The 14,892-nt window shown below is 41.2% G+C and overlaps 1 protein-coding gene across 2 annotated transcripts in view; it reads right to left on the reverse strand.

Annotated features, from left to right (window-relative positions):
* Positions 1–14,892, reverse strand: part of KIF26B (kinesin family member 26B) — a 408,717-nt gene that overhangs the window by 12,321 nt on the left and 381,504 nt on the right. For both annotated transcript variants that reach the window (XM_075597078.1, XM_075597079.1), the window contains 2 exons: positions 8,673–8,835; positions 4,180–7,522 (listed from right to left, as the gene is read on the reverse strand). In XM_075597078.1, coding sequence (XP_075453193.1) covers positions 4,180–7,522; positions 8,673–8,835 — 3,506 coding nt within the window. The remainder of the gene's footprint in view (positions 1–4,179; positions 7,523–8,672; positions 8,836–14,892) is intronic.

The following is a 14,892-nucleotide window of genomic DNA, read 5'->3' on the forward strand; positions in this document are numbered from 1 at the left end:
TCAATTTTTGTGTCTCAAGTACATTTTTTTCAGGATCTATACACACCTCGAACTGGGAGGTGTTTTTCTTGCAAGACACTTTAGTAATGTTTTTCTTACAATGGGCTTCACACATGACTTTGTAACAACTAATCTTTCCCCCTTACACCCAAACTCTCACTCAGTGTCAATAATATCCCATTCTTATAAACACACCAAACCCGCTGCTCGGGGGTCATCTTTGACTCTGCCCTCGCCTCCATTCCTAACATTCAATCCCTCACTAAGTCCTGCCATCTCCACCTCCGAAATATCGCTAGGATATGCCCTTGCTCACTCCTCTACAATTACATTTAAAACCCTAGCTTTGATTTACCTCTCAACGATGCATCTCAACGATGCTCTTACATCACAGCCCTCATCCCCAAATATACCCCTAAATGCCTTCGACCCATGAAATCCCCCTCTCCTCCCGCCTACAAGACTTCTCCTGTGCTGCCCCCTCTCTCTGGAATTCCCTACCACATACCATAAGACTCTGCCCCAGCGTTCAGACACTTAAAAACTCCCTGAAAACTCACCTTTTTAAGGAAGCTTATCTGGCATACCCCTAACATCCACACACCCACCCCTTCCTCCAACCCTATTGGGACCAGCTGTATGGCTGGACCAAACTCCATACTACTTAACACTCCCTAACATCCACACCCCCAACCTTAATGGGATCAGGTATGCGGCTGGACGATACCCTATCCTGAGGCATACTCCATCTCGCAATGAGCAGCCACTTTACCTTTTGTTTCCAGATTGCCTGTGTTTTTGTATCTGTGCTTGTTTGTCCTTACTTGGTACGTCATTCTGTTTATGTCATTTATATCACTCTCTATCCTCCTTTTACAGCGCTGAGGATTATGTCGGCTGACTGGTGAAATAATGGCATATTCTTTGCAGAATTTGATACCGGTCATTATAATGTGTGTTATTTATCTCCTACCTACTGTAACTCCTCATAGACAACCCAAATCACAAGACTTTGAACATGGGGCAATTCTGGAACAAAGTACCTTAATGCTCATATACAAGAGGAAAAGTACGCTATTTGCATTAACTTTTGCACCCAAATTGCCTTGATTCATCTCAGTCTTAAAACTTTATCAGTTATTATGCAATCTAAAAATAATTTGTATAAATATCGTCGTCGTAGAGGTAAACGTCATTAACGACATTTTTTGAGTACTGAGGAAAAGGCGATTAAATGTTCTTTTTGTCATTATTTCAAAATCACACTTATTTCAGTTACCAAAACATAAAACTCATTATGACTAAATAGGCACTTAATTAATTTTTCAATAGAAATACAGTATCAAGCAAATCCATGTCAGGAAGGGCATTTAGTGAGCTTTTGCCAAAAATGCACTTCTTGAGTTTTACCTCTACAACGATGATATACTGTACTATGTGCTAATACTATAATATGAACCCTGAAATCAGGCATGGATGAAAACGCATGTGAGAACTGCCAACAAGCATATGAGATATTTTACAAGACAATAGTCTCCTTAATAGTAATGTCTTTCTAGATGCATTAAAAATGCATAGTAAAGTGAAGTCTTGAATCCTTTGGGACACATATACCATAATACTATGGGATCAGCTCTAGCAAATTGATTTTCAACATTAAAGGACTTTTTGTGAGATATGGATATTTGTCATTTTGTTTTGTTTTTTTAGAATGATTTGTCAGGTCTAATGTTTTATGACAATCTTCGTCAATATATAGTGTTATTTTAGTAGATTATGCTATTGAATAAGTTCCTTGACAAATCACAAGTATTCCCTTTGCTTGCTGTTCTTTGTGCCACAGCTAGAAAGTAAATACTCCTCCTTATCTAAACGGGTTCTACTTTGCATGCCTTCAGAGGCAATCATCTGAAATCGTTGCCACTACTAGTACAGCAGACACTTGAAAACCAATGCTTACAGTGGCTCTTTAGAACTGTTGTAATTAGGCAAATCGAAGATAAATAGCATATACAACTTTTCTCTTAGCTTCTGTGTTAACAAATATTCTATTACCTTATTTATAAGTTTGTACAGCATAATGTGTTCCACTTTATAGTATCTTACAGCTCCCTAACGTGAACAATTATACTGCTTAATTATATCCAGGACCATTCTCTCATGCTCCATTTCTGCGATATTGATTACTAATGTACTATAACGCTACATATTTTTTTTTATGGTTTCCATCTGCCTTTCCAATCTATTCTGTTCATGGTGAAGTCAACAGAAAGCACGTTCTCAGCTAATACTGTAAATAATAAACGGTTTCATGCAAAAGGTAAAGGACTCAACAGTGTACTGTATAAGAGTGACATTTCTGTCCTCCATAAACACTTTGGGGTCTAGCTACACAGGCATCAAGTGCTGGTATAGGTTATCGCAGCCGTCCTGGCATTAACTCTCATTGACGTGAACGGGAGGTAATGCCATATCGGTCAAGGACGTTTAGCATCGACCAAAATGCCACAGGCGCTGCGCTGCCAAGGGGTAACTCTCAATGTATTACTTTCTGGTAAAACATTTGTATAAATAAATAAAAAAGCATGTTGCCACTAGGACAAGTCACCAGCGGGACACCTGGCCGTGAAAAAATGTCCATGTGCGCTCCCGTGAAAGGCCCCCCCCTGCCCGACAACTAGCCACCTCTGATAAGCGCCTGTTTAAATGTCCGATGCGGGGAGGCTACACAACCTAGACTGCCTACTCCGATGCACCATCTTTAAATGTCCCGCACCGGGCATTTTAAGATGGGCGTCGGAGCTGGCGGTCTATGCACTGTAGCGGTCGTGCGCAGGACATTTAAACATGTGCTTATCAGAGCTGGCTAGTTGTTGGAGCGAGCGATTGGGCGGGGTGGACTTTTCCGCGGTGCAATGTCAAGCAGCGAAGTGCCTTGCGGCCAAGTATCCCACCGGTAACCGCTCCCGGCGGCGACATGCGTGGTGGCTGACCACCGGCAGCATTTTGGTCGCGGCCTATTGTCCCATTCCATTTCCCCCTATGAATCAAAGCAATTTTGGAGCAAAATCGGGACATTTTCACCCTGCACCTACAGTAGTGTATCAAAGCACTTTGCTCCAATTTTGCCCCGGTTACCCCAATCTTGGGAAAAGTCAGGAGGAGGACTTGGGGAAGAGTTACATGTTGCACAGATTATAATGTGACATAGCCCAGTCTGTCTCTCTCCGCCATCCTTTGTTTTTTAATATACCCCCACAAATCCTCCATATCTGAAGTGGCGTAAGTCTAACATTCAGATGCAAGAAACTCTTCCTATGTGTGCCACAGCTCTGCTCCAAAACACAGAACATGCGTCAAAACATACTTCTCTACATTGACCCCAATACTTATAATACCTGTACCATACTGTATGTATAATATTTTTAATTTAAAACCTGCCATTATATGTTTAATAGGTTTTATCTAAGTGAGTAACACAAAAAAAAGTTGGACAAGTATAACTATTTGTAAATATTTTTTTTTTTAACTTTTAACATTTTTATGGTAAACAAATGCTTTGGAGAGGTTTTTTTTACAATCTTTATCTAATGTCTTTTGGTTATGACCAAAACCATCCTAACCGTACTCCATATTGTATAATAATCGTAATTGTCAGCGTCCACACATCCATCTCTTTCTCTGTGTGTGTGTGTGTGTGTGTATGTATCTACTGCACCGACACACTTTATTCGAGCAAATACCCGGTATGTACCTGGCAGATACCTGGAATGCGCCGCTCCTCACCTCTGACAAGCCCCGTTGCATTTGCCTTCCCAGCCTGGGTTCATGCCTGGCTGATGGGCGGCTGATCTGTTAAATGATAATGATTAGGATTTAATAGGCTGCAATGCTTCGCGTGTCTACCAGATGGCATAAATTCATGAATTGTAATGCAGTATATATATATATACTGTGCAGTATTGCAGCCAGCAGGAATAAAATGCTTCAATCCCTGCTTGGAAAATACCTCAATGCACTCGGGCAGAAAACAGTCACAAACCTCAATACACCCGGGTATACCCGAATTCGTGGGACTAGCCAAGCTCGAATAAAGTGTGTCGCCAGTGTATATATATATATATATATATATATATATATATATATATATATACTGTACTGTACTGTACTGTACTGTACCTGTATTGGATCGCTTCTTGGATGTTTTGAGACTCCTGCACCTCCCGCTGACAGCACTACTGTTCTCACTCATGGAGTCTTGAGCCGAGGAGCCGCTTCCAGTGGCTTCACTGTCTCTCATCATGCTTTCATAGCCACTGCTCCCACCGCTGTGGTAGAACAGGGCTGTTTTGCCCATAGCAGGTGGCAGCTCCCCACTTAGCACACTGCTGTTGTCACTGCCATGTCCACTACTGCAGCGATGAGGCTTTCGAGGAGGAGTGATTTTGCTATAAGGGGAAGGCAAAGTGTGAACAGTGGGTTTCTCTTCTCCATGAAGAGTACCACGCTCATCTGTGTCAGAGTTTCCACGCGAATGCACACCCCTGTTACTGGCGCTTCCCTGAAGCAATTCTGAAATCCTCCCATTAACAGCTCTCAGGGGCAACTTGGAAGCGAGTCCAGAGCCTTTGCTCCTGCTGAGCGACTGGGTTGACCAGGACATATTTTTCCCATTTGGAGGCAAGCTTGAACTTCGCCCTACAGACTGTGGAAGAGACTTGGTAGAGAAGCTGAGGGTTTTAGTTGTAGAGGCCGAAAGGCTGCGAGCCTTAGGGCTGGCGAGGAGGAGTTTGCTCACTGCAGATATCTTAGAAGGGCTAGACTTTGGTGAAGCACCAGCTGACTGGGAAAGTGAAGAGTTAGTTGGAGAAGACATGACACTGCGGTTCAGGCTTCTCCCAGACCTTGGCAGGGTGCTGTCTTTACTAAGGATCATTCTAGAGCTAACAGAGGATAGGCTCTCTGCCCTTTCCAAGGACAGGCATTGATAATGGCTCCCATTAGACCTTCCCAATGAATTGGTTCGGCTGGCTAACTGCTCAAGTTTGGCACTGAATAATTTGCTGCTGCTGTTGCTTCTGGCATCCATGCTAAATCCTGTCAGTTTACCACTGAGTTCATCTGGAAGACTAGGTAAGGAAGAGAGAGAATGTTTAGACGGGCTACTAGCGTTGTGCTGAGGGCTAGCTCTGTTCCTCTGATCTAAACTTGACTTCCTCACAGGAGGTAAAGGTGGAGTTCCTTTGGGCCGGGCCAGAACACAATGCTTGGGAGATGCAACTGTTCTCTCCAAAGTAGAATTGAATGTCTGTTCAGCAGCACCAATGGTGCTTATCTCAGTATCATAATTCAAGATATCCTGATCTTCCTGCTGGCACGACTTCTCCAGCAATCTAGGGAGGCTGCTTCTTCGGGAACAGTCACTTAAGCGGATGGGGCTCTGTGTGTTAGAACTGGTTAGTGCCATTTCACACCCATCCACTATCCTTTTTAGGTTCTCAGATAGTGGTGAAATACTACCTTCTCCACTGCTACTGCTAAATCTGTCTGACAAATACTGCTTTCTGTGTTGTTCCTGGTTAACTAGACTATTGGCAGCGTCGGATGCTTGTCCATTAGTGGAATTGCTGCTATCCATTTTTACATCTTCACGTTTTAGCCAAGGGTCCTCAAATGTGTTTTCCATTTTACCATCAGCGTCCGTGTCTTCTACAGGCTGGAAACATTTCTCGGGCAGATTAACTTCTGACGGGTATTCTTTAGACACTTGAGCCTTAAAAGGACTTACTGTGATGCAAGGATAAACAGTTATGTTTGTTTTCATGGGGATGTAGTTTTCACAGCCACTCATGCTCGGGGTATTTGCTATAGTGACTGTGGTTTTCCCTACTGCTGATATTTTGCAGCTCTTTACAGGTGATACATTATTTTGGACTTCCTCTGCCATTTCTGACTGAATCAGCACTGACTTTTGCCTGTTGTTTGTACACATCACACTAATATTTTGTAACGCACTTGTAAACTCAGAAATGGGGGGTTCGGCCATTGCTTCACCATGACCATAACATGCCTGGGCAATGAAACTGTGACATGATTGTTCCCCATCACTCCCTGTGCTCATTTCGCTCAACCAGGAACTAATTGAAGAACGCCTACTATCACCTTCCTGATATTTTTTATCCAAGCCGGTCTTAGGAAGGGGCAGAAACTGTGTGATGCTGACATCTGAAACAGGAGCAGTATTGGAATAGCACTCAAGGTCTTCACTTATGCTACTGATAATACTAACTGGCCTGGATCCAGATGCCAAAGCCTGCACAGAGCAATCACTATTAAAGCTGATGATGCTAGTAGGGCGTCCATTGTCAAGGATTCCACTAATAGTTAACTCTTCAACCAGAGTGAAAACTAACTCATCCTCTCCATTGAGCTCCAGAGGCTGCTGTACAGTGACCATAGTGGTACTCACAACCTCTTTTTTGGATTCTGCTGTAGTGTTTGACATCTGATCCACAAAAATTGCCTCTGCAGAGAAACTACTTGAATTGGATATTGATCTCTTCATGAACTGTGGGCTCATTCCGACTGGAGGTGTACGGATTTCTGGCTGTAGCAAAGATTCACCAGAGAGAGACGAGTCTTTATTCACAGGTGGAGGTGCAGAACTGGGTAGGACTCCCTTCTGTGTATAGACCTTACACCGCTGCGAAGGAGAACTGGGTGGCTTGTATTCTGAAGTTTTAGAGAGACTGGCTATGCCTAACCTTGGTGATCCCATTGCTCTGGGTTTCCCTTCCACAAATCCATTATTAAGACTTTCTCTGCTTCCGTGCAAGCTGCTATTTTGTGCTTGCTGAGAAGTACCATTGTCAGCTCCACAGCTACCAGTTACACTCCGGGGAGAAGAAGGGGTGGCAACATTTCCAGAAGGTACGGGTGAGTGATTTCTTTGCATTTTGTAGGCTGTCTCCTTGTCAGAATGCGGACTTTCAGGAATACCTTCTTCTTTGCTTGATTCTGTTACATTTTTAGATTCAGGTAATTGACACACTACTAAGCCTTTGGTTGTTTGGTCTCCACCATATTGAACAGGCAGCTCTTCAAAGGGGAACCCATTGGTTTCTTCGCTGCCATCGATACAGTCCAATCTCTCTTGCAGCTCTGCAAAGGTATTACACTTCAGACAGTCTCTCTCTGGCTTGGTGGGAGCAGCCTCGTTCACTTCCTCCAGTTTTGCCTCATTCTTTGTCTTCTGCAAAACTGGTACTATTGGTACAAAGTCAGGCGGCCCCTCGTTATCAGTCAGCTCCTTGTCAGACAGGGCCATCCCATTAGGGCCAACATATATAACTGTATCACATGACTGTTCACTGCTGGATGAGTAATCTGGATCGCTGGATAAACTGAGAAGAGGAAAGTCTGGATCAACAACATTTCTTGAATGGAAGGGCCTCAGCTGAGTTGGCCTGCGCATTCGCCCTTCTTCACAGGAGCTCTCTCCTCCAGATGAACTTGATGTGTACTGTGAAAGAAAGATGTAAAACAGATGAAACAACCAGACAAAGGACTAAATATATTCAACATGAATCCGTTTATATTATATAGATGTTTGTACATTGCCTATTCATACTAGTAACAATGGACATAATTTTCTAATGCACAATCCAATGTTAGATGTATGATAATTCTTAAGAGAGGTCCATATGATATCATAAATCACTGATTATTGTCTATTCTAAGATAGGGAACAGAATACAATATAAACTCATTTTCTACTACCGGGTCCTGCAAAGCATTTCAAGATGGTTACAGTCCCTATTTGCAATATACTGTACAATTGAGCTGCGATGACATGAAAGCACTCATGGCCCCTTACTATGTAGTAGTAATCTAACTAACAGCTGGAATGTGATGTTATGTTCCAACATGCTACTGCACAAAATACCCCCATAAAGAATGATAAAACAGCAACACATGCCTGTGAAGGTAAAGGTTGTTCACAACGGTGTTACTAGTTCCTAAAAATGGCACTTTGTGACACTTGTGAAACAAACAGCAGCTATTAACATTAAATAGATCACACATCATCCAATTTCCCAACAACAGGTATGTCTTCTGGGAAAGCTAGAACTGGGGCTTATGGTACAGCACATCTGCACATCTGCACAGTATATATGAGATCCTTTCCTGTAAATGTAGAACCATCTATTTCTAACCTTTACCAACAGACAAATCACTGCTGTGTGCAATGGCTCTTCTTTTAATTATTACTGTGACTGGTACAAAAAATAGTGCTGTGGCAACATAATAATTTTTTTTGTGATATTTATATTACAAAAATATCTGTGAAAGAGGTACGCTGGGGCACTGGCACATACATGACATGTCACAATAACTTATTATTTTCTCTACACACATAAAATACTGCATTCAAACTTTGCTCCCCCCATCTTGCAGGATTACACCCCACCCTCCCTTTATGCAGCACATGCTGACGTCCAGCTCACTCATGTCACATAAAACCACAAAGACTTTCCTCACAATCTTGCACTTTAAGCCTATTGATTTGGTCATCACACAATCTGTTGCAAGGCCACAAGGAATTAGTTCACGTTCCTCCACAACCTCTGTCAGTACATAAACCAGAGCCATCTTTTAAAGGTCACCCTTACCTTCGTTTTCTTTTTCTTCATTCTCAGCACCCGGGATGCGATCTGGATAGTGGACAGTGTCTCGGCGTAGTTGCCTGGAGCAGCCGAAATGTGAGCTATCATTGTAGTGCGGCAGTTCATATTCCCCAGAGACTCCCTGAGCAACATTGTGAGCTTGCTCTCTCTGCAGAAACAAAATGAATTAAGGCTGCATTAGTAAACCATGTTTCACTTGTACTGTCATGATGTGACTTCAGAGCACTGAAGTTCCCCCCCATCCTCTTAATGGCATGCTAATCAGTTTCATGCTGCAGATACACATGATGTTATGTCTGGAGATGAGAAATATAAGACCATGAACAGGGGTCTGTGAGTTTCATGATGTATTTCATTCACTCCTCTAACCCTATGTCTTAATAACTGGCCTCTATAAAATACTATGACATCACCTACCCAACTCTCCATTTCCTAATATGTCAACAACAGCTTGTATTGGGGGCGGGGAGGGAGTCGGTAGGTGTGCTTTTCCATGCACCTTTATATTGTATATTGTATATTTATATTCTTCTCATCTTCATGTCTTAAACAAAAGGCCTGAAAACATTTTTGTTTTTACATTTTTATTATTACTTCAATGCTTTGTATTCTTGCATTTTATATAATATAATACATACATTCTCAAATGATATATAATTAAACTTGCAACCTTGGAAAAGTACTCTAACCTGTCTTAGAATCCAGGCTCTCTTTGTTTAATCAATATTGTAATAAGGATGATATCAGCTTTTCTGAATTTGCCTAAAAGACTACGGACTTGCACAATGAAGTGTTATAGTGCCAATTTGGCACATCTGCATGGAAACTCCCATGGACTTGAATGAGTGTGGTAGTGACGAATCAGCACTATTGCACTTTGTTAAATACATCCCTACTGTATGTTTAATATAAAATATCTTCCATCTGCTTCCAAACATCTGTAACCTGGCACTAACACCAGAGATCAGTTTCTCTTAGCACAAAGGCCATATGACTACATATGGAATTTCTCTTCATTTGTGGTATGTAACACAGAAAACTCTGCACTGTGCAATGCATTTTATTTGGGAATCCTCTTTGAGGTATGCAGCAGCAAGTGGGCTAAAAGTGCCTACAAACTGAGCTGTTAATACAGCACTAACTAATACTGTGTTTGTATAGGAGGTGTTGACCTGTGGTGATTCACAGTCCTTTATCTCTAGACCAGTGTGTGGTTGTCCGGATATAAAGTAACTGCATTACAGATAGAAAAGTGTGCCTTTGACCTGTGATGTCCTGTACAGCTAACTGATTGGTCTCAGTCTAAGGTTAAACTTTTTTGTTGGTGTCACTAATCACCACTTATGATCTTTGTAAGCCATACAATGTGTATTGAGTTGGGGAAATGCCAATGTTTTTGAATATGTGGCTGGGATGTGCCTTATGGAATAGCACTGCTTAGTAAATATGGACATTCATCTTTTGTCATCGTACCTTTGTGGGATTTATTTGTTATTTTGTTGCATGCCTGAATTATCCCCATATGAATACATTCCATAACATGTAATATGTTATTTAAGGGGTTTAAAAAAAAAATGCTAATGCAAAGTTTATGAAATAATGATGGTTGGGTGACTAAAAATATTAATGAAGTCAAACTGCTTTTAAACCATTGTGTCATAATCAGCTTTATGCAACATTTACAACCAACTTAGTGGATAATGCTGGTTTGTAATGAATATATATTTCCCATTAAATCTACTGGGGAAGTTCTATTAAGCAGCTATTAATTATGTTTATCAACATCTTTGCAGCCATTTAAATTCTAAATGCTGCACTTAACTTTGCCATTTTATCTGTAGCATTGTTTCCTCTTAAAAAATGACCTCCAAATCCATTTTCACATGACACTGTTAATTAGACAGGACTGGTAATGGGCACTTACATATCAACACTTCAGAAATCAGTATGTAATATATCTTCACACCAGGGTAGCTGGTGAACAACAGACTTTCAATATTTTGTATACAATGTACACATCTCAGTAAAGACGACCATATGGTCTCTTTCACATTTCACAGGATATTATATGGCAGCAACAAAGTCAATAAAATGCTTGAGGTTTTAACATGATCACATCATTAAAATAAAATAAAAATTCTGAAAGCGCAATATGAAATCTTAGAATTGAGGCAATGCAATAAATCCATCTCATGTACAGTATGTACAATTATTGATGCGGATGGAGTTTAAGATTGTAATTCCAGAGCCTACGTATGAATGTAGCCCATGATATTTGAACTGCTCTTAATAATATTAATGTACCTGGGAGATACTGTATATTGATCCAGCGATTTATTTATTTTTGTTGGGGGGTTTGCCATTAGTGAAAAAGAAGCAAATTGACAACAAGCTGATCAATAATGGCGATGTCATCGTAGATGAGTTACACAGGGAACACACCAAGACATCGTACTCTGACTAATGAAGCATGCTAAAGAATTACCATCATCGCTTATTAATAAGTCGCTAAAAAAATTCCGCAGCGCATTACAAAAAGTGCAGAAAACCTTAAAGCATTTAGTTTGGCTAACATGAAATCAGCAAGAGATCTAATAGACAAAGGGACTCTTATTCCGTTACTTGATTTACAGGAGAAATGCCTCCCCATGAAACTCCCACTTTATGGTTATCTTCAGATCAGACACTTTCTCCTAACAATTTCCCAAACATCCAAATTTGAAGGTCCAACGTCTTTTGAAAAGATGTGTATGGTGGGCACATACCGGAAGGGTCTGATCTCAGAGATTTACGCGGGGCTAGCACGGTCCAGGAGTCCCGTCAACCACAATTATATGTTGAAATGGGCTGAAGACCTCAATCTTGATATAGACAGAGATGAATGGGAGGATATTTGGGAAGCAGCAGCCAAAACTTCTATTTGCACTACTACTAAGGAAAATATATATAAGATTCTATTTCAATGGTACTTAATCCCGAGTAGGCTGAGCCGGATCTTCCCTGGCCTGTCTGACCTCTGTTGGAGGGGGTGCGGCCAGAGAGGAGATCTGGTGCATATATGGTGGACATGCCCAAAGATCCAGACTTTCTGGAATATGATATGCTCATTGGTTGAGGAGACGGTAGGAGTTGAGGTCCGGATGGACCCGCTGATATGCCTACTCTCAAAACCCATCGAAGATATCTCTGTCCCTCTTAAAAAACTGGCCTCGTTCATCCTGACTGCGGCTCGCTGCTCAATAGCAGCTAATTGGAAAAAGATTAAACCCCCTTCTAAGCAAATGGTCCTTCGCAAGGTAAGCGAGGTCAAGCTTATGGAATACCTATCGGCGCTCCTGAAACAGAATATAGTACAATATGAGAAAGTTTGGGCACAGTGGCCTTATAATTAAAGAGATTAAAAATGAGATATGGATGCTTCAGTTGGACTCTGCATTAGACCACTAACCCCTCTAAGGGGGAGTTCATGTCTACTCAGGGTCTTTTGACAAGGTGGAGGGGAGGATAACTACACCCCTTCCCTTAGCTCTCCCCGTTCCTATCCCCTCTCCCCCCTCTTCTTGTGTTCTTCTCTCTTCTCCCCCTCTCTCTCTCTGCCTATCCTTTACAGTACTAATATAAGGGGTTGGATCTAAGATCCTCCTAAAACTGTTAATTCTCCCGGACGGGATCTACATAGTAGAATCTAAATGCATAGGAGGTTACAAAATACTAGGGGCAGATCGCCTCTTCTCGATCAATCAACCTTGAGATGCTTCGGGTTGTTCACTTTTAAATGTATATGTTAATTAAGTTTACTGTCTATAAACAACCATGTGATGTGAATGTACCCCTGTCAGAAAACAATAAAAATGTTTGAAATAAAAAAAAAAAAAAAGTGCAGAAAGACATAAAAACATAATTGAACAATTTATCTATATTTTTTTGTAATGTGCTACTCACCAGGAAACTCAGTACTAGAGTGCGTATAATACAACCTAGTTATAATTAATTAATTATAACACCCTATAACATGGTGGCACAAAAGGTGAAGAGGTTCCTGCCCAGGTGAGATCACAATCTAAGGAAAGGTGGAGACAGAAGGTGTACTGTAGTAGGGTTAGCAGAGATGCAATGTATATTATAGATCACAGGTAACTCATATTTGAGTAAAAGTAGGAAGAAAGAGGATATTATGAAGGAGTCGGGTAGGCAGCGGTAAAGAAAGTGAGTTTTAAGGCTGGTAGGCTGGTTTAAAATGTGCAGAGGAAGGGGGCTGGTCTGATGGGATAGGGCACGTAATTCCAAAGAACAAGAGCAGCCTATCCAAAGTCTGGAAGCTGGGAACATGAGGTAGTTGTGGGAAGGTAGGAGCAGCGTAATTCACGTGCAGATCGGTGTGTGTGTGTGTAAGAGTATATTAGTGAAGTTAGGTTGGATGTATGCAGGAGCTGAGTTGTGGAGAGCCCTAAATAAGAGGACTAGATTCTTGAACTTGATTCTGCATGTTATGGGGAGCCAGTGTAGGGACTTACATAATGGACTGGCAAAGGAAGAGCAGGGAGCAAGGTAAATGAGTCTGGCAGAAGCGTTTAGTATTGATTGGAGTGGGGACAGATGGTAGAGTAGGAGGCCAGTTAGGAAGAGATTACATAGTCGAAACGGGAGTGAATTAATACTTTTGTTGACTATGAGGTTAGGAAAAGATGGATTCTGGCATTCTTGCAAAGACGGAAGTAGCAGGATTTATGTGGGGAACGAAGATAGAAATAAATAAAAAAAAGAACCCCAGGGAAGTGGGATTGAGATATGTGTTACATGATGGTATCATTTATAGTGATTAAGAACTTTAGTTTTGGGGTGGGGTGGAGTTGGAAGGTAGGAAAATAAGGAGTTCAGTTTTGGACATGTTTAGTTTGAGATAGCGATGGGACATCAAGGAAACAATTGCAGACAGGCAGTAAGTGATATGAGATGGAAGAGGACAGGTAGATTTAGATAGAATCTGCATGTAGGATCCTGGTGATCCTCTACATGCAGAGATGTTCAAAGGGAAGAGGTATAGAGAGAGAAGAACAAAAGTACCAGCAGAGAGTTTTGCGGGGCCCCAAAAAACATTGGGAATGGATGGGATTAGGTGCCAGAAAAAGAGACTATATAGGAACGGTTGGACAGAACAACTTCCAAAGGAATGACAGAAATGCTCTTAAAATAGGAGAATCCTCCAGGTTAGAAAAATCTAAAATATGATCTTAGGTCTCTTACAAAAACAAAAGAGACCTATGGTATAATAAGTCAGTAGTTTAGGATCCTAAAATGGTTTCTTGAGTGAGGTAGATGAATTGCCTTTTTCAAGGAAGACAGACCACTCGCATTTATCAAGCCGGTAACAATTAATGGGAAGAATTAAAAATCAGGAGACTGAACTTGCATTGGATGTTGTGTTGTTTTGTGAACCACCTTCCTCATGCTCAGGATTTCAGCGACGTGGAGGCGAATGGAGTTAAAATGTTCCTGAGTATGGGGAAGGCTGTTTCACAGAATACTGCATAGGAGGCCAATATGTTTAGGTAAGTCCTACAGTGCCAATTATACTTACTATGGCATGGTATCATATACCTCCTGGTATTGTTTCCTTTATGTTACTGTATTAGTGTAAGGTAATGCTAATACAGTATAACATACACTTCATATATGAAATATTCTGGCAAGAGACTATCTCAGCATGGACAGAAAAAAAGACCATTACCGACTGCCTAATCGGTTTAGAAATGTTAAATGAGAAAAAAAAATATTAAAAACTTTCTAAAGTTAAATTATTACTCTAGTCCTGTTCAAAATCCACCCCCCCCCCCATAGATTACAGAGCAGTGCAGAGGTCATTCAACAATTTCTATAAAGAGACTACACAATATCCATGAAGAGGGCTCAGCAATAATGTGCACCAGGTAATTGCATTTTAAGTGTGACAAAAGCACAGCTGTAGAAAGCAAAGTTATCAGGATTTTCTATGCTTTAAATGTCCCGATGTACGCACTACTTCCTCGTCAGAAGCACCATAGGGAATAGTTGCGTGCATTGCTTCTAATCAACCCATTTACAGATCACAAATTATTTTACCCCCAATTCTCATTAGAGAATGCACGAGGCATGCTTAACAAATCCTTCAAACGCCTCTATTATTAGAGGTCCACGCAGTCCTCATGGCAACTAGAATCACAAGACA

The sequence above is a fragment of the Ascaphus truei genome, chromosome 4 (assembly GCF_040206685.1).
Source record: "Ascaphus truei isolate aAscTru1 chromosome 4, aAscTru1.hap1, whole genome shotgun sequence".
Lineage (NCBI taxonomy): Eukaryota > Metazoa > Chordata > Amphibia > Anura > Ascaphidae > Ascaphus > Ascaphus truei.